Raw genomic sequence first — 21,126 nt, forward strand, 5'->3', positions numbered from 1 at the left:
CTGACATTCTCTGTATTTAGAGGGCATTAAAGTTAGGCAGGCCCTCTTCACTGGAGCTTTCCTATATCAGTCACTCCAGACTCACACACACTTATTGATAACATGTGAGATCTTTGGCCTCTGCTGGGGCTCAAAAAAACTGCTGATAGTAGCAAAAGCTAGTTTAACTACTACTATACATATCTGGTCTACATACCAGTCTGTTTCCTGTGATGGACAAAAAACTTTTTGCTGAGTGAGATGCTAAAACGGGTGCCTGAAGGGACGCTCCATCATGTATTTTAAGAGATTTTTAGAAATATGAAAGGCTCCATACTCTCCCTACCCCTCCTACATCTGTCTGGAATTGTTTAAGCCTGAGTAATGAAATAAAATGAGGACAGCCAGAGATTATCTAGAAACAGACAGGTTTAGCAACTTGCTCAGTTCCTGGCAAACCAGGACTTGCAACCCATTCTCCTCACTATTGGTTTGTTTATTTTTAAAATGTATTTTTAGTTAATAACTACTATTTTTTATGGAAAACATAATACATGTACAAGGGAAAGAATTCCCAAAGTGCACACAACACATAATTAAAATTTACCTTTCTCCTACTCCAGGCCCCTTCCTGCCAAGCTCTCTCCTAACTGCCACTACTGTTAACAGTTTCTTGGGTGTCCTTTGAGAAATATTCTATGGAATATTTTATGTATATGTAAGAGTATATATGAATATTTATTCTTTTAAAAAACAAATGAAAACATACTCTATAAACTGTTTCATGCTTTGCTTTTTTCCACTGAACAGTACAATTTGGAGACAGTCTGCACATCCGAATATGGAGTCTTTTCTTTTTTTCTTTAATGATTGCATAATAATCCATGGTATGGCTGTAGCAGAAATTATTTAGCCTCAACTTCCAGTTTGGTTCTTCTTACATGCCTTTTTTGGTTGATGGCAACACCATTCTCCCAGTCACTCTGCTCTGAACCTCTCCTCCTTCCCCATATCCAGTAAATCCTGCCAATTCTACTTTACAATGTTTTTCCTATGTGTCCATTCTTTTTCATTCTCATTGTCACTTCCTCGATTTAGGCTTTAAAAATCTCTCCTAGTATTTCCCTATCTCCAAATTCTCTCTCTCTGCCCATGTTGCACACTTGCTCTTGATCAAGTTTCCTAATGCCAAGGTTCTGGTTGTGTCACTCTTCTTTCTAAAAACCATCGGTGGATTCCCATTCATTGTGTTATGTGAAAACTCAAGCAGTGATCAATATATGATTTTCTAATTCTAATCTGGGGAGTTTATGAAATGCAGATGCCTGGATCAGAATGTTCAGATGTAGGACGTTTAGTGTATATTTTAAAAAAAGTTTCCAGGCGCTTGGGATGCGGTTGGATGTTGGACCAGTGGAGCCATCAGAACAAAGTACAAATTTCTTAGCCCAGGATTTCTCTCCAAGGTACCTTTCCAGCCCCATATCTTACTACTACTTCTCTACATACCCGTGCAAATGAAGTTCTTGCTGGCTTTCTAGGTGTTCCTCACACCTTCCAGTCACACCTTTTAAACTTCCAGGCCCAGTCTCTCTATGAATCCTTCACAGCCAGAAGTGATTCCTGAACTCGATTCTCTGAACTGGCTTATAGCCACATTCTGCCTTATGTCTTAGTTTTGGGATTCTCCGGCTTTCTCCTCCTCATAGCTTTAAGATCGCTGTCTGCAGAAACCTAATTAGTTCTTCTGTATTATTTATGCCTACAGGGCCTTATGCACTTTGTGGTCAGGGTCTTAAACAAGAATTTGTAGGATTAGTGTCATTGCCTGACTTGATCACCGCTGCATATGCAGTGTCGCTAAATGTTCCTGGTTTATACTGGGGCTGTCAACACGTATTTGCGGATTCAATTAATAAATGAGCAGAGGCCACCCTATCATTGTTCGGAGAACCACAAATCCCAGCCGGCATTGCGCGGGACGCCGGCGGACGCGGTGACGCAAGGGGGCGTGCCGAGCTTGAGGGAGGGGTCGTCCTGCGGGTAGCTGGAGGCTGGGAGGCTCTGGAGCCTGGGGTGAGAGAGGGAGCGAAAGGTGAGCCGAGCTGAAGGAGGGGACGCGCTACCGGGCGCCCCCAGTCTATGGAGCGGGGTAAGATGGCGGAGGCGGAGAGCCTGGAGACAGCGGCGGAGCACGAGCGGATCCTGCGAGAGATCGAGAGCACCGACACGGCCTGCATCGGGCCCACGCTCAGGTACCCCGGGTACCGGGGCCACCGACGGGCAGGCACGGGCGGGCCAGGGGGGCAGGCTCCCTTGGGGCTGTGCGCTGGGCCGGTCGCCCGCAGGCCAGCGCCGGCCCCTCCCTTCGGAGAGACCGACGAGCGACCTCCACCCTGGGCTAGGCGGGTCTCTCTCCGCAGCCCCGACGTGGGGTCCCTTCCCGACCGCCGCGCCCACAGCCCAGTTACTCTGGAGGCTTCTCCTGCCTCCCTCGCGGCTGGGGCAGCCTTCGTGCTACCTCCGAGGCTAGCCCCGCGCGGGCAACTAGAGCGCGCCCGACAGATGGTGGCTCTTAGCAGATCTTGCCCCTGAGGACATCACCCTTCTCCCTCGGACTCAAACCCCGTCCTGCCCTAGACATGAGTCCTGCTCTTCAGACAAAACAGAATTTCACCCCACGGTCTGTTGCTCGGAAATTAAGCTCTCGCCACCTTAAAATCACAACCACTTCTCACAAACGAGTTCCTGAAAATCCTAGGCCCTGGAAGGAAGGAAGTTTCTCTCAACCCGCGCCCCTCTCCTGGGAGCGGGTGCTTGCTGAACCGTCAGGAGGACGATCCCTCCCAAAGGTGCAGCCTCTTTGTAGTCTCATCGCTGAGAAAAAGTTATCCCTTCTCCTGACCCCCAGTTACCATTCTTTTGCCCGCACACCTCCATTTTATTTGGAGATGTCAAAAACTCCCACCTACCTCAACTTATTTAACAAAACTTAGGTACCACTTATTACGTACAGTGCAAGACATTGTATTAAATGATTTACAGATATAACTTATTCAAACTACAAAACAATCGTGTTAGGTAGGTGCTATCATTACCCTCATTTTACAGATGAGGCATGGAGAGGTTAAGTGACTTACCCAAGGTCACAGAGGAAATAAAGTGGGGGAGTCGAGGATCCAGGCAGTCTGGATCCAGTCTGCATTTTTAACCCCTGTTGTTCTGTCTCAGTTGGGGATGATCATATACCTGTACTTCCTGTTAATTACTCACCAAGCCCAATTTCGAACTACCTTTCCCTTTCCCCTCAGTTTACTAATGCCCTAGAACTAACTCATCTTCATCCTTCCTGTGCTATCTTCTGATCTCCGTGCAGCCAATAGATAGGTAGTTATCTTACCCTGCTCCTCCCTTCAAAAAAGAGTTATTACTGCTTGTTTTTTCATGGGGAGAGTTGCCTCATGAAAGAATGTTTGAAGGAGGGGCGGGCTGGAGACTTTACTCCTCGTCTTTACCTGTGTAGCTTCCTTCTCCAGGGCACATTGTTAGCACAGTTCTCCCAGTGCCATCTCTGGATATGACTGTCTTTGATAGTTTGCCTTTTGTCTCTTTATGCATTATGATCGTGACCCTCATGCTCTTCTCTTTTCCTGTTTTTTTGAGCTCTTGAGGGTGAATGATCCTCATTTCGTTATCTTCACTTTTATAAAAACTAGGGGCTACTTACTAGTATTCTAAGTGCGTTATTAGTATTTGGTTTTCATAAAACAAAATGTTACAAGAGTTACTGAAGATGCTGTTTCAGTGTTCTACTAAGAAATTTGGCGGCTGAGCTGCAGTTGGCAGTCAAGCAAATCTCCCACTGGAACAATTGGGATTACCAGAGTTTTTAGGAAGGAATCTTGATCAGAACACTATCAATGTTGTCTTGAGTTGGTTGTGGTTTTCAGTTGCTGTCGTTCTTGGTTTATATGATAGATGACTTTAATTTTGTGTTATCAGTTTAGTCTGTTGTGATTTATTATGTTAGCTTCCACTGAATAGTAATGCATATTTGTATCAACTGACTTTTGGCTTGTAATTTTCTAGTATCTTGACTTAAGAATATATGCGTTATGGTTAAAATGTTACCCCTTTTCCCTAAAATTTGCTTCATTGTTATCACTGAGTTCTTTTTCCACTGGAAAGTGGGTTTTTAGGGGGTAGATGGATTAAGGGATCTTTTGCCCTAAGGGGACTGGTAAAAAAAAAAAAAGGTTTGAGAACCGTTGCACTATCCTGCCTGTTTTAGTTATTTTCCTGACTCCCTGTGTATCATTATTAGGGGCTTTTCATTTTTGGCCTCATCCTGTCTTTGGCACATAATCCTAAATCTTACTATCAGACCCAAGTTTCAGTTACTTGAATGTCCTGTATACAAGTAGTACCCTCTGTGTTTGTCTTTAGTCTAGCTTGTCCCTGCCCATTTTCATAGGGGATGACCTCACCTTTTTTCCTTATCCCATTCAGAGGCAGCAGCATGCACAGACTTGATGTTTCAGATCCCATGCCTAACCTTGGATGTAACTCTATCATCATTATCTCTGTTTTTCCATCACAGTCATTAACCAGGTTTGATTAAGGCAGTAGGTTCTCTTTCCTAACTACCCTCAACTGTAAATCTCAAACTCCTCTACCCCTCTTCATAGTCTTTCCTATCTCTTCCATCTTTTGAGGTAACATTTTAAGGCACCAGATTCTTAGCTGTTCCTGAGATAGGTTTTGTAACTGAAGAAGAACTAAAGAGCAGAGAATAACAGTAAATTGATAGCAGATATAAGATTATTATACCCATCCCTAAAATTCCCACTCTTCGCAAAAATCCATGTAGCCACGTTGCCTAACCACTCTCGGCCAACTATTACTTGTGTATCATTACTTGATTTCTTTCCCTGCTGTGATACCAGATTCTTCTTCCACTCTTATCCCTCTTTGTTTGGAGAGCCAAAGTGGCTTGACTTTTTCATTATATAACTATCCTTATTTAAATCTTGAACAGTACATGCAATGTTAGTTGATTCCCATGTATCATAAGGGAGTGCCTCTCCTTTTCCATTGTAATTCTGAAAGGCCCAAGCATCTCCACGCATATAGAGGCTGTTGCCTAGCAAATTCTTTTGGGAAAGCAGCCATCTCTTTCTTCATCTTAAAAATTATTTTGTTAGCTGCAAGTCCTAATTTTGCAGATGAGGAAGGAGGCCCAAAAGATGTTAGGGCCTGTCTCGTTTTTAAAATAATATTGATTCCAGCTTTGTAGTACTATTACTAAAATATTGATTGCAAATCACTCATGAACAATAGCTTCATATTTTCATTTTTCAAATCCCATCTCTATATCTCTAGTCTTATTTCGTATCACTTATTCAATAGATCATTTCCTTGATTTGCTCTCAGAGTACCCATTGCCAGTCTTCCTCTTTTTTGCTTGAGGAATATTGGCCCTGAGCTAACATCTGTGCCAGTCTTCCTCCATTTTGCATATGGGACGCCACCACAGCACGGCCCCATGAGCAGTGTGTAGGTCTGTACCTGGGATCGGAACCCGGGAAGCCCGGGCCACTGAAGCAGAGAGCCTGGATTTAACCACCATGCCACTGGTCCAGCCCCAACATTCATTCTTAATTGCTATTTCAGATTTTGTTTTTAAACTTTTTAATTTAACGGTGAAATACATTGCCTTAAGAAATAGCTTTATTGAGATATAATTCATATAGCATAAAATGTACAATTCAGTGGTTTTTAGTATATTCATAGAGTTGTGCAGCAGTCACCACAATCTAATTTTAGAGCAGTTCTATCAACCCATAAACCCCATACCCATTAGTAGTCACTTGTCATTCTGTTCTCCCTCCCTCTCCAGGCAGTCACTACTTTCTGTCTTTATGGGTTTGCCTATTCTAGACATTTCATATAAATGGAACCATACAGTATGTGGTTTTTTTTGTGACTTTGCATGATGTTTTCAAGGTTCATCCGTGTGGTAGCTTGTATTGGTGCTTCATTTCTTGTTATTGCTGAATAGTATTCCATTGTATGGATATATCACATTTTATTTATTCATCAGTTGATGGACATTTGGGTTGTTTTCATTTTGGGGCTGTTATGAACAGTGCTTCTGTGAACATTTGTGTGCTAGTTTTTGTGTGGACATATGTTTTCATCTTGCTTGTGTATATACCTAGGAGTGGAATTTCTAGGTCATACGGTAACTCTATGTTTAGCATTTTGGGGAACTGCCAAACTGTTTTCCAAAATGTCTGCACCTTTTTACACTCCCACCAGCAGTGTATGAGAGTTCCAGTTTCTCCATATCCTTGTCAGCTCTTGTTATTATCTTTTTTATTTTAGCCATTCTAAGTGTGAAGTGCATCTCCCTGTAGTTTTGATTTGCATTTCCCTAATGGATAATTTTTTCATGTGCTTATTGGTTATTTGTTTATCTTCTTTGGAGAAATGTTTATTCAGATCCTTTGCTCAGTTTTTAATTGGGTTATTTGTGTTTTTATTGTTGAGTTGTAAGTGTTCTTTATATATTCTGGATATAGGTCTTTTATCAGATATATGATTTGCAAATACTTTCTTCCATTCTGCGAGTTGCCTTTTCACTTTCTTGATGGTATCATTCGCTCCACAAAAGTTTTTAATTTTGATGTAGTTCGGTTTGTCAATTTTTAATTTTTTTTGCCAGTGGTTTTGGTGTTGTATCTAGGAAGCCTTTGCTTAACCCAAGATCATGAACATTTGTTCCTATGTGTTTTCTGAGAGTTTTATAATTTTATCTCTTACGTTAAGGACTGTGATCCATTTTGAGTTAGTTTTTTATGTATATAATGTAAGGAAGGGTAGCCAGTTTCATTCTTTTGCATGGTGCTATCCAGTTGTTCCAGCACCATTTGTTTAGTGCCATCTTTTCTTACCCAAATATACTCCTGGCTGATTTATCTTGATATTTTTACCATGAAATTTATATTCCTTATTTGTGGCAGAAATGTAATATTCAGGACTCTGTCAGTGTGTTTATTTGACTTTGCTATTCAGCCTGAGCCCCCTTGTTGAGTGTTCTCACCCAGCAAGAAGTTTGCTCTGATGTTTTCAGCTAATGGTTTTCTCTTTTTAGCTCAATTGCTGCCTTCCATTTCTGTGGTTCCTCTAAGAATGATGTGATTGCTATATTCGATCTTGGTAAAGCACTTCACTTTAGGGACTGATTCTTGTCTTACCTTATGGAATTGTTTTGTGTTCTACTACCCGGTCTTAAGATCAATATAAAGTATATTAATAATAGAATCTTATTTGTTTAATCTCTTTCACTGTTAAACCATTATGTCAACTTTATAAAATTTTGGAAACTATATTAAAATTACTTATAATTCTATAATACAACTCTTGTTGTTTTGGTGCATTTCCTTCTAGATCTTTGTCTTATATATTTTGTTGTAATAAAGCTGTCCTCGGGGTGTAGGAACAATTTATCTTGCTTTTTTTTTACTTAAGTTATTTGTTTGTAAGGCCAGCTCTTACAGAAAACAAATTGGGGGGATATTTTCAAAAGGTGTTTGCTAAATGTCATTTGATGATTAAATATGGGGACCTGGTTTCCCCACTTACTGCTCTGTGCCTTTGGCCACATGGCTTTGTTTACCAGCCACTGTCCTCTCCTATTACCTAAACTGTACAGAAATCACTTAATCATAATCCTTGGTTTATGATGCTTTCTCATGATTGGTTCATGCATGGACCTCTTTAATCAATTAATTAATTATTTTTTATAAGCAACTTACCACCCAAGTGGGCAAATTTTTCTCATCTATAAATGGGGATGATACCATATACATTGCAGGAACAGTATTAAAGAAAAGGAGGGGCCGGCCTGGTGGTGCAAGCGGTTGGGTGTGCACGCTCCGCTGCGGCAGCCCAGGGTTCCCTGGTTCGGATCCTGGGCGCGCACCGACACACCGCTTGGCAAGCCATGCTGTGGCGGCGTCCCATATAAAGTGGAGGAAGATGGGCACGGATGTTAGCCCAGGGCCAGTCTTCCTCAGCAAAAATAGGAGGATTGGCAGATGTTAGCACAGGGCTGATCTTCCTCACAAAAAAAAAAAAAGGAGTTAAAGCATTCTTTATAGTACCTGCTAGGTAATAGTCACTCAGGTAATGTGAGTCCTCTTCTGCCTTTTACCCTTGAGTTTGCTATGTGGATTTAAGTATTTCTGTTTTTGGAGTTATGTTAGTTTAGTGCTTCTTGGCATTTTTTTTTTTTTTTTTTGGCCTGCGCTCACGTATATGAGGGGTATAATATTCTTCAGTAATCAGACCCTGGGAGTGCTTATTTTGGGACAGAGTGGAGAATGGAAGAGGAGATAGGAAATAAATTTATAAAAAGCCCTTCAGATGATTCTGATATACTCTCTCCTTGACAATCGCTGGGGGGAAAGAAATGGTCTCCCATTGCTGATTGCTTATTTTTTAGTAGTAGTTCCTTTTTAAAAATAACATTTTTATATTTTACTTATAAATGTAATATAATGACTTTAAAAAAGATAGAAGAAATAGACAACAAAAAACTTAATCCTACCGCCGGTGTCACAACTCTTATATTTGTATATTTCTTTTAAACTTTTTCCATATGCATTTTATTACATTAGGTATTAGAAGAGTATTATGTTGTGTCTTGCTTTGTCAGTTAACATGTTTTATATAGTTTCATACAGTGTTATATATTATATAGCTATATCATTTTAGTGGCTTCTTTCACGCATTTATTTACTCAACAAATATTTATTGAGCAACTTCTATGTGCCAGATACTCTTCCAGGCTCTGCGGTACAGCAGGGAACAAGATAAACAAGTGCCTGCCCTTATGGACCTTACAGTGTAGTGCAGCACTCACGGAATAAACAAACAAAGCTGTTTAGTGATTAATGTTACGTATGATGGGGTATTGTTTTCAATTAGGTAGTTAGAAGAAGTTGTTCTGGCAAAGGTTTGAACAGAGTGAAGGAGCAAGCCATATGGCTCTTTAGGGGAAGTCCCTGCCAGATAGCGGACACAGTAAGTGTGAAGGCCCTCAGGTGAAGCATAATGGAGGGAGGCGAGGGTAGGAGGCTAGTCAGGATCCAGATCGTGTAGACTAAGAAAGAGACTTTGATTTGACTGTAAGTGTTATTTTATTCTAAGAGAAGGTACAGGAGAGTTTTGAGCAGGAAAGTTACATGCTCTAACTTAGGTGAAACAAGGAGCATTGTAGCTGTTGTGTGGAGATGAAATAAGAGAGGAAACATGGAGGGAAACCAGCCACGGGATATTTGCAGTAATAAGAGGCAAGAGATGGTTGTGGCTTGCAATCAGGTGTTGGGGAGGAGGTGATGAGAAGTATTTGAATTTAAAATATATTTTGAAAGTAGAGCTGAATGATGGATTAGTTATGTGGGTTAAAGAGAGAGAGGAACCAGGATGATTCCAAGGCTTTTGGCCTAAGTAACTGGGTGAATGGTGGTGCCATTTTTTGGGATAGGGAATAAAGGGGGAGGAACTTTATTTTTCTTCATAGCATTTAACTACTGTCTGCCATATATAATTTTCAATTGTCTCCTCCACTAAAATGTGTATTCCAGGAGGGGAAGGATTTTGTTTATTTTGTTTGCTGCTGTATCCTGGGAACCTAAGAGTACCTGGCATACAATTGGTGCTCAATAAATATTTGTTGAATGAATAGAAGAATAAAAGAATTGTACCACAATCTGTTAATTATCTGGGGGTTGATTAACTGATTTGCAGATTAACTGTCTTAATAATATGACTAGGCTTTTAAGAAAAAATGAAATTGCTGAAAATTTTGAAAACTTCAACATATCAAAAAAGTTTATTTTTTGGATTACATATAATTTTCTAGTTCCTCTTTCTCTTCATCAATCAAAAGTATAATCTAAAATAATTGGTGCGTAAAACCTGTCATTTTCAATATTTTGTGCCGTATTGTTAAAAGTTTGCAAGTTTAAGTGTGATAAGTAGTGATTAAAATGTTATAACCTAAGTGCACATTGTATAAATAAAGCTTAGCATTTGGCAAAAAGTTAAAATTTTTGTACATTTGAGAAAAGGGGGAGTTGGTAGTGTTAAATAAGTTTCATTGCAATATGGACTAGGAGAATGACTTTTTTGTGGTTTGATAAAGAGAAGTTAGGTTTTATTTTAATAACCTCATTGAATTGTCAAGCAAATTGGAAAAATGAAAAATCTTGAAAAAGCCTTCTTGAAGTTGATAAGGCAATGCTGATTTGGGCTCTATGTCTGATTTTATTTGAGCTAAATAAACAGCAAGTTTCATTAAAGCTCTTCCAGTGGAAAGTTATTCTGATGTGTTATCTGATTAATTAGATTTAAACAACATGAAAATTAGTAGTCATAGAAATTAAATGGGAGTGTAGCATTTGGCAATCATTCCTGTGTTGAATATCAAGAGTTTTTTAGTTATCATCAGATCAAATATATAATGCTGGTAAAACTGATCTGGAAATCTTACCTACTATAACTTTGGGGAAAAAAACACCAAATAGGTAAATTATCTTTATTTGTCTGGGTTTGAAATATTTTATTTAAAAAATGGAAAGAAAAGGATATAAGCCATAGATCTAATAAATATTATTTTTCTCATTCTATTTCCCTATTTTATTAGTTGGTTGTTTATTCTTTTGTTGCATTTTTAATGCATATATAAGCATATATGATTTTATTTTCTTCCCATTTACAAAATAAGTAGTGTACTCTGTATACATTTCTGCAGCTTAGTTTTTTACTCATTGGAGATCTGTCCATATCAGCATGCAGGTATTTTCCTTATTCTTTTTTACAGCTACTGTCCATAGTATTTTATTACGTGAATATGCTATGGTTTATTCAGCCAGTCCCCTATTTCTGTATACTTAGGTTATTTCTGGTCTTTTGCTGGACAAAATAATGCAGCGATGAATAACGTTGAATATTTGTCATTTTTTATTGTACTTTTCATACTGTGTCTATAGAATAGATTCCCAGAAGCGGGATTGCTGGGTAAAATGAATGTATCTGTAATTTGGTAGGTGTTAGTCTCTATAGAGGTTGTACCATTTTGCTCTCCCTCTAGCAGTCTATGAGATTGCTCATTTCTCCATAGATTTTTCAACAAAGTGTGTATTAGACTTTGATTTTTTTTTGCCAATATGATAAATGATAAATGGTGTTTCAATGTATTTTTCATTTGTACTTTTCCTACTGTGAGTGAGGCTGAATCTCTTCATATATGTAAAGGCTTTTTATATATCTCTGGATGGGAGTGTGTGTACTCTCTGTTCATGTCCTTTGCTTATTTTTCTATAAAATTGGTATTTTTCTTTTTGATTTGGGAGGAGCAGGAAAGAACCTTTGATAGTTATACTTTGCTTAAATACACCAGGAGTATACAAACTGAAATGAGTTGTGATTACTAAAACAAAGAGACCATTGTTTTTTAAGGAGTGAAAGCTTCAAATCTGCTTTTTTATTATTTTAGTCATAAAGGGACATGAATAAACAGACATTTTAAGAGAATAAAAAAAATCTTATACAGGAGGCTGTGATAATTTGAAATCAGAAATTTTTTGAGGGGAATGCAGTAACATTATTAGATAATGCTGCTTCGTATACAAATAAAATCCTTAGCAAATCAGAGGATGTCAACATTTTAATGAATTCTTTACTTTAAAGTGTTATGGCATATGTTAACATAATTTCCAGCGTCAACACAATTAGTATATGAGTTAGATGCAAAAAATTATTGATAAGGGCATTGATTTAGTATGCTTTTAGAAGCAGTTTAGAATTTTAGATGACATTTATGACAGTTTTAGTTTGGAGTATGATATGTATGAATATTAATTAGGTCACTGAGGAAAAGAAAGATATTCTGATTCTTCACATCATTGACGATGATAGTTTGTAGTATTTGCTAATGATGTAATAATTGATTTAATCCTATACAAAAATCATGCTTCCAGCTGAAAGCAGCTTGAAGAAATAAAATTAGTGAGTGGCTTATCTATGAAATGTGTGAATCGGGGTTGAGATGCTGAGCAGTGATGACATTTTAAATTTACTTGGGGGAAATAGCAAAAATAGTGAGGGGGAGGAGTTAATAAAAACTGAGTTACACACAGATCTAAGCTTAAACATTTGAGACTTGAGGTGACTAGGAGGTTATTTCTTGGAGACGTCTGCTATGGCTTTGGGAAGGAAGAGTAAAGCCATTTTTGCGAGGTAGTACTGTCTGCTGGAGTATTTAGAAAACAAGGCAGTTTGCTCAAAGACTAACTGATGTTGCATGGAGTTTGTTCTAATATTTCAATTAAGGAGAGTTCATCTAAGAAATAGACAACAATAATGAAATCTTTTAATATTTTGGCTATTTTTAAAAAGCAATTTGTGATGTATATCTGTAAATTATATTTATATTACATTTTACATTTCTAGGTGTCTGCAGAATGGTAAATGTTTTCCTTTAAATTGCAGATAACTTAACAATTTTTCTACCACATTTTGACTGTTTTTTTGAGGGGTTATTAATGTTGTCTTAACTCTGTTTCTGGATTGTTCTCAATCTCCTTCCCCTCTTATTCTGATTAATTGACAATTGACTGTTTTTTCTCTTTTTCTCTGATTTCCCCCTTGCCTTATTCTAGAAAGGAATTAGATGGTTTCTAATTCTACGTGATTTAAAAAATACACATAATAGATACATCAAAGGTGATAAGGACATTGGGGCAAGCGAAAACAAAGGCAGGAAGGAGAATATGAAGTCCAGAATGAGAGCAGCTAAAAGATTCATATTTGAAGGCCCGTACATTTTTTTTTATTGCAGTAACATTGGTTTATAACATTGTATAAATTTCAGGTGTACATCATTATATTTCAATTTCTGTATAGATTACATCATGTTCACCACCCAAAGACTAATTACAATCCGTCACCACACACATGTGCCTAATGGACCCATACGTTTTGTAAAGGTAGGCCCTCAGTTTGGCTCCATGCTTTCCAGCAGCTAGTGCAAAAAAGAGACATGCTCCATTGTTTGAGTTATGGTGTTGTAAAATTAACAAGTAGTTACTTAGGAGAAGCACAGCTATTCTTGGTTCTGAGTAAGACCAGAGAACTGTTTCTCCCATATGTCCTCACAAAAAAGTCCCTGTATAATGTAACTTTAATATCCATATAGTAAATGCAGCAATGTGTGACAGGCTGTTTCTTATATTGTCCTTTAGTGAAAGCATATGGCATAACCAAAGCACAATTTAGTAAAAGCAGTTTTGCAGGGAGCCAAAGGAATGTAGTTCTCTGCTGGTCTTGGCTTAATCAAGGCATAGATTTTATAATACCTACAGTGGAAATTGAAAGTGTGTTATCCTCCCTTCCCCCTTTTTTGGATTGTTGATCGCTTTGAGAATCTTATGAATGCTATAGACCCTTTCCTTAGTAAAATGCGTATGTGTCCAGTCTCCATGATTTCTAATCTGGAAGTGTATATGCATTGCATATACATAGGTTAATTCTTCATAAGTACTGCTTTTAGTAGTCAAGGTTTTTGATAAGTAACAAGTATCAGTGAGTTCAAGGTTATATTTTTTTTGCCGTTTTTTCCTGAATGTATCGCTTGCTTGTATTCTTAGTTAAATACAGAGCTATATATACTTTAAAAATAAACCAGCTGTGGGTTGAATTAATGTCTTTTTATGAAAGTTGGAGAACCTGAATAAGCCACCTTATTCCTTCAAAATAAGTAGAGAGAGAGAGAGAGTACCCAAGAATAGGGCCAAGATTCTTTCATAGAAGTATTTTAGGATCTGTTCTAGTACTGCAATAAATGCTGTTAAAGCCACAATAATTACATTTGGAACAATCTTAAAAAACCCAGCCTACCTTGACCATTTAAAAAATTGCCAACAGCACTTCACTTTGGTGGCATGGGTTCAGTTTCCAGGAGCGGACCTACACCACATGTCTGTCAGTGGCCATGCTGTGGTGGTGGCTCACGTACAAAAAAAAAAGAGGAAGATTGGCAGCAGATGTTAGCTCAGGGTGAATCTTCCTCAGCAAAAAAAAAAAAAAAAGAAAAGAAAAAAATTGCCAGCAAATAAAGTAACTGTAGATCTTTTGCCTTAAGCTATATAATTTAGAATATACTGCCTGGAAAATGTATGTCTTATTAGACAGGTTATTTACCTGGAATGTCTGGAACCTACCCTGTTCTAGATTTATAATTTTTTAAAAAAATTGAGATATGTAATTCTCAAGAGTGCAGTGATTGATAAAAGAAATTTAAGCATGTAATATTTATTTGCATAACTATAATCTAGAGCTTTGAAACACACATTACCTGGTGAAACATCTAAGGAAGCAAGAACTATCACTGTGCAAGCAACTAGATTACCTTAATGTGATTTGTGATGATACATATGGACTGGGCGTCTTAAAACATCTGCCTGGCATTCATGGTCTTGAAGATCATCACATTAACATGCGCCTTGCACTGTAGTGAACTTATCTTCACTTACTACTGTGGGTTGATAATCAGATTGGTCATAAGATAAAAGCAAAAGCAAAAACAATGACAACAATAAACTTTTTGAAAGAACAATTCTTTTATGTTTTGAGTATTTAGATGCCTCCAGTGTTTAGAATGCTAGATAAATATTCTATTGTATGTTAGATAAATGATGAAGGCCATTTGCCAAAAATGATGATTTGGATTAAAATATAGGCTCTTTTGCTGTATTTGTTGTTATTTAAAAGCTGTAGAGTAACACAGGCTTTCAATTTTGATTGTGTTTTTATGTACTTGGAACATGACAAACTCTGTGCCGAAAGCATATCTTTTGGTACTATGATAGTGTTTAGTGGAGCACTGACATCCTGTTTCATGTCCAAGCCAAGTGTCTTTGCTCCTATTATCAATATTTCTACTTTTGAAACTTGCTTTTTTATGTTTTTCTCCTTTGCAAATTGTGCCTTTGTTTCTTCCCTCATATTTCTGCTTGCTTTTTGTATCTCCTTTCTATTTCTTGTAATTTAGAACTTTGAAACACACATTATCCAGTGAAATATCTAAACAAGCAAGAATCATCACAGTGCAATTAGCTTTCACTTTCTGGGGGAGCTCTGGTGCCAATAAACAATAAAATTCTAAAGGTATTGATATGAAATGTGATCTTATCAAGCAATGTGAATGAATAAAAGCAGCAGGCTTTGAGCTTGACTGAATCTGTTATGAAACATTTTTGGTATGGAGTTTGATTTTGGAAAGACATGTTTGTGTAACACTTTAAAAAAAAAAGCGGGCGGGGGGTGGCCTGGTGTCGTAGTGGTTAAGTTTGTGCACTCTGCTTTGGTGGCCTGGGGTTCACAGGTTCGGATCCTGGGTGCGGACCTATGCACCGCTTATCAAGCCATGCTGTGGCAGACGTCCCACATATAAAGTGGAGGAAGCTGGGCACAGATGTTAGCTCAGGGCTAATCTTCCTCACAGCAAAAAAAAAAAGGAAAGAAAGAAAGGAGCTAGCCAGGCAGTTGTTTTTGATGAGGTAAAAGAGGTGTACAATGAAGATCTTTTGGCATTGGAGTAGCAAAGGTAAGAGGAAAGTAAAATGAGAAGAGCTCTTGAAATCCAAGGAAAAATGGGTTATTAGAAGCATTTTAAATGGTGACTGTGGATCTGAGTGTATACATTTATTGCTTGCTTTTTTAAAAAAATTAAACTTTTTATTTTGAGATAATTGTAGATTCACATGCAGTTGTAAGAAATAATACATATGTCCTCTGTACCCTTTACCCAGTTTCCTCCAATGGTAACATCTTGCAAAACTGTAGTACGGTATATCACGACCAAGATATTGACATTGTGCCTTGACAGTCAGGATGTAGAACATTTGCAACACTACAGGGATCCCTCATGTTGTCCTCTTACAGCCACAACCAGTTTCCTTCTGTCCCCATCCCCTCTTTAGACCTCGACAACCACTAATCTGTTCTCCATTTCTATAGTTTTGTCATTTCAAGAACATTTTATAAATGGAATCATGCAGTATGTAACGTTTTGGAGTTGGCTTTTCTCATTCAGCATAATTCCCCCCTGGTGATTCATCCAAGTCATTGTGGTGTATCAACAGTTTATTCCTTTTTATTGCTGAGTAGTATTCCATGGTATAGCTGTACCCACAGTTTGTTTGATCATACCCATTGAAGGACATCTGGGTTGTTTCTAGTTTTGGGCTATTACAGATAAAGCTGCTATAAACATTTGTGTAAAGGTTTATAAAGGTTTTTGTGTGAATATATGTTTTCAGTTCTCTCAGGTATATACCTAGGAGTGGAATTGCTGGGTCGTATGTTAACTCTGTGTTTAACTTTTTGATGAACTACCAAACTTATTTTCCAAAGTGGCTGTACTATTTTACATTCCTACCAGCAATGTATGAGGGTTCCAATTTCTCTAATCCTTACCAGCATTTGCTGTTGTCACTCTTTTTTGTTTTAGACATTTCGATATGTGTGTAGTGATATCTCATTGTGGTTTTAATTTGCATTTCCTTAATTGCTAATGATGTTGAACATCTTTTCATGTGTTTATTTGCCATATGTATATCTACTTTGTTGAATTGCCTCTTCATATCTTTTGCCTATTTTGTAATTGGATTTTTTTTTACTGTTGAATTTTGAGAGTTCTTTATGTATTCTAGATACTAGTCCTTTGTTGGATATGTGGTTTGCAGATATTTTCTCCTACTCTGTCTTTTCACCCTCTCAACAGGGTCTTTTGCAGATGAGATGTTTTTAATTTTGATGAAGTCCAACTTATCAATTTTTCCTTGTATGGAGCATGCTTTTGGTGTCGATTCTAAAAACTCTTTTCCTAGCCCTAGATCTTAAAGATTTTCTTCTGTGTTTTTTTGCTAAAAGTTTTATAGTTTTACTAAAATGTAAAGTCTGATCTATTTTGAGTCAATTTTTGTAATTTTATAATTTTTGTTCAAGGACTGAGGCTTACTTCAAAAATTTTTTTATTTTGCCTGTGGGTGTCCAACTGCTGCAGCACCATTTATTGAAAAGGCTATTTTTCCTCTACTGAGCAAGCAGTTCACCTGTGTCAAAAATTACCTGGGTATATTCATGTAGGTGTGGGTCTATTTCTGGGTGTTCTTTTCTGTTGATCTATGTGTCTATCCCTTTGCTGGTATTAGTCTTGATTACTGTAGTCATATAGAATAAGTCTTGATATTGGGTAGATTGATTCCTCCCACTTTAATCTTGTTTATCAAATTGGTTTTAGCTAATTTAGTTCCTTTGCATTTCTATATAAATTTTAGAATAATCTTGTCTATATCTACAAAAATATCTTTCTGAATTTCTTTTTTTTTGCTGAGGAAGATTTGCCCTGAGCTAACATCTGTTGCCACTCTTCCTCTTTTTGCTTGAGGAAGATTCACCCTGAGCTAACATCTGTGCCAGTCTTCCTCTGTTTTGTATGTGGGTCACTGGCACAGCATGGCTGCCGATGAGTGGTGTAGGTCCGTGCCTGGGAACTGAACCTGGGCCACTGAAGTGGCCGAGCTTAACCACTAGGCCACTGGGCTGGCCCCATATCTTGTTGAAATTTTGATAGGCATTGCGTTAAACCTATATAACAATTTGCAGAGAATTGACATCTTTACGTCACGAGTCTTCCAATCCACAAACATGGGATGTCTCTCAATTTGTTTAGCTCTCTTTTGATTTCTTCTCAAAACCATTGTGTAGGTTTTTGCATACAAAATCAGTCTATGTTTTGTTAGATTCACACCTAAGTATGTCTTTTTTTTTTCAGTGATTGTAAGTGGTATTATATTTTTAATTTTTGTGTCAATGTGTTAATTATTAGTATATAGAAATACAGTTACTTTTTGTATGTTTATCTTGTATCTTTGTGACTTTGCTGAACTCACTTATTATTAGTCTGGGAGTTTTTTTTGTAGATTCCTTGGAGTTTTCTAAGTAGATGATAGAGTCATCTGCAAATAGGGACAGTTTTAGTTCTTTTCCGATATGTATGCCTTTCTTTCATTGGCTAGAACTTACAGGACTAGGTTGAATAAGATTGGTGAAAGTGGACATCTTTGCCTTGTTCCCAATCTTAAAGAGAAAGCATTCAGTCTTTCCCCTATTAGGTATAATGTTACTTATAGGTTTTTTGCAGATGCTCTTTATCAGGTTGAGGAACTTCCCTTCTATTCCCATTTTCTGAGAATTTTTATCGTGAAAGAGTGTTGAATTTTGTCCAGTGCTTTTACTGCATTGATTGATATGATCATGTGATTTTTCTTCTTTAGCCTGGTGGATTACATTGATTGATTTTTGAATATTGAGTGAGCCTGCCTCCCTAGAATGAACCTAACTTAGTCCTTGTGTCTATTTCTTTTTATATACCTCTGAATTCTGTTTACCTCTGAATTTAGTAGTTTTTTAGGGATTTTTGTGTTTATATTTGTGAGGGATATTAGTCTGTAGTTTTATTTTTTTACTGTCTTTGGTTTTAATGATACTAACTGCATAAAATAAATTGGGAGGTGTTTCCTTCCTCCTCTTCTATTTTCTGGAAGAGATTTTAGAATTGATGTTAATTCTGCTTTAAACATTTTGTAGAATTCCCCAGTGCAACCATCTATTCAATTTTCTTCATAGTTCTAGGGCTATGTAAATTACTATTTTGTGTTGGGTCAATTGTGGTAGTTTTTGATTTTCTAGGAATTAGTTTATTTCATCTAAGTTGTCAAATTTACGTCAAAAGAGTTTATAGTTCTCTTCTGTTATCCTTTTGATGGCTATAGGATGTGTAGTGATATCCCTGGTTTCATTCCTTATTATTGGTAATTTGTGTTTTCTTTTTTCTTTGTTACATATTTGTCAATTTTATTGATCTTTTAATAGACCTAATTTTTTTCATTCATTTTCTCTATTGTTTTTCTGTTTTCAATTTTATTGATTTCTGTCCTTAAATTTATTTTTTTCCTCCTGCTACTTATTTTTTATATTTGTTTTTGCTCTTTAGGTTCTTGAGGTATAGGAGTTTAGATTACTGATTTGAGATTTTTCCTCTTTTCTAATATATGCATTTAGAGCTATAAATTTCCCTCCCAGTATTGTTTTACCTATGTCCCGTAAGTTTTGGTATGTTGTATTTTCATTCAATTTAATGTATTTTTTGATTTCCCTTTAGACTTCCTGTTTGACTCATGAATTATTTAGAAGTGTGTTATTTAGTTTCCAAAGGTTTGAACATTTCCTGTTATCCTGTTATTGATTTCTAGGTTGATTCCATTGTGATTGGAGAACATACTGTGTATGATTTTAGTTCTTTTGAATTTGTTGAGGTTTGTTTTATGACCCACAATATGGTCTTTCTTGGTATATATTCTGTGGACACTTAAAAAGAATGTGTATTCTGCTGCTGTTGGGTAGAGTGTTTTGCAAATGTTGATTAAATCTCATTGGTTGGTGGTGGTGTTGTGTTCTTCTATATCCTTGCTGATTTTCTGTCTATTTCCATCCATTGTCGAGAGAGAGAGGTGTTCCAATAATTGTGTAATTGTCTGTTTCTCCTTTGAGGTCTCTCAGATTTTGCTTCACCTATTTAGCAGCTCTGTTGATTGGTACATATGTATTTAGGATTGCTATATCTTCTTAGTGGATTGAACATTTCATTATATAATGACCTTCTCTGTCTCTGGTAATTTTCTTTGCTGTGAAGGCTATTTTATCTGATGATAATATAGTTACTCCTACTTTCCTTTAAGTAATGTTTGCATGATATATCATTTTACATCCTTTTATTTTTAACCTGCTTATAGCATTATATTTGAAGTGAATTTCTTGTTGAATGCATATCGTTGTGCTGTGTCTTTTAATCCACTCTGTCAGTCTCTGTCTGGCATATTTAGAACATTTACATTTAATGTGATTGTTGATATGTGAAGGCTTACCTCTGCTGTTTTCATTTGTTGTTTTCTGTTTATTCTCTCCTTTTTTGTTTCTGTTTTATTTTTCATGTCTTCCTTTTAGTTATTTGAACATTTTTATAGAATTCCATTTTGATTTATCTATAGTGGTTTTGAGTGTACATTTTTGTATGGCTTTTTTGGTGATTTCTCTAGGTGTTAACATAACTTATCACAGTTTCCTAGTGTCATCATTTTACCAGTTTGAGTGAAGTATACAAACCTTACTTCCCTTTATCGTTCCCTATTTGTAGTATAATTGTCTTAATTATTTCCTCTACAAACATTTAGAACCAGATCAGTGTTTTTAATTTTTGCTTCAAGCAACAAACCTAATTTAGAAAACTCAAGAGAAGAAAACCTATTGTATTTACCCATATTTTTGCTTACTGTGTGTTTTTTTTCCTTTCTGATGTTCCAAGATTCCTTTAAAAAAAAAAAAAATCATTTCCTTTCTGTTGAGAGAACTTCTTATAGTCATTCTTTTAGAGTAGGCCTGCTGGCAACAAATTCTCTGTACATGAGAATGGCTTAGTTTTCCTTCACATGAGAATGTCTGAATTTCCCTTTCATTCCTAAAGGATATTTCTGCTGGGTGTAGGATTCTGGTTTGACAGTTCTTTTCTTTCAGTGCTTGAAAAGTGTTGTGCTGCTTCTTTCTGATCTCCATGGTTTCTGATGAGAAATTTGCTGTCATTCAAGTTATTTTTCCCCTATAGGAAGGGTGTCATTTTTTTCTGGCTATTTTCAGGATTTTTTTCTTTGTCTTTAATTTTCGGGAGTTTAATTATGATGTGTCTTGACATGGATTTCTTTGGGTTTATCCTGTTTGGGGTTCACTCAGCTTCTTGAGTCTGTAGGTTTATGACCCTTGCCAAATTTGGGAAATTTTAAGCTATTATTTCTTCAGGTACTTTCTCACCTCACCCTCTTTCTACTCTCCTTCTGGGATTCTGGTGACATGAATGGTTAGATCTTTTGCTGTAGTCCAACAGCCCCTCAGGCTTTGTTCGTTTCTTTCAGTTTATTTTCCCATGTTGTTCAGATAATATAATTTCTGTTGTTTTGGTTT

The 21,126-nt window shown here is 36.9% G+C and overlaps 1 protein-coding gene across 6 annotated transcripts in view; it reads left to right on the forward strand.

Moving 5' to 3' along the window:
- Nucleotides 1–2,044: 2,044 nt before the first annotated feature.
- EXOC6B (exocyst complex component 6B) overlaps nt 2,045–21,126 on the forward strand; it is a 596,645-nt gene continuing 577,563 nt past the window's right edge. For 5 of the 6 annotated variants that reach the window (XM_004435543.3, XM_014791430.2, XM_087436582.1 and 2 more), the window contains exon 1: nt 2,046–2,234. In XM_004435543.3, the coding sequence (XP_004435600.1) occupies nt 2,122–2,234 (113 nt within the window). In that variant the 5' untranslated portion in view covers nt 2,046–2,121. Of the gene's footprint in view, nt 2,235–21,126 lie in introns of all 6 variants that reach the window. The other variant, XM_087436583.1, reaches the window with a different exon arrangement.

Source organism: Ceratotherium simum, chromosome 11 (genome assembly GCF_057802395.1).
Source record: "Ceratotherium simum simum isolate JZ-2026a chromosome 11, ASM5780239v1, whole genome shotgun sequence".
Taxonomy (NCBI): Eukaryota; Metazoa; Chordata; class Mammalia; order Perissodactyla; family Rhinocerotidae; genus Ceratotherium; species Ceratotherium simum.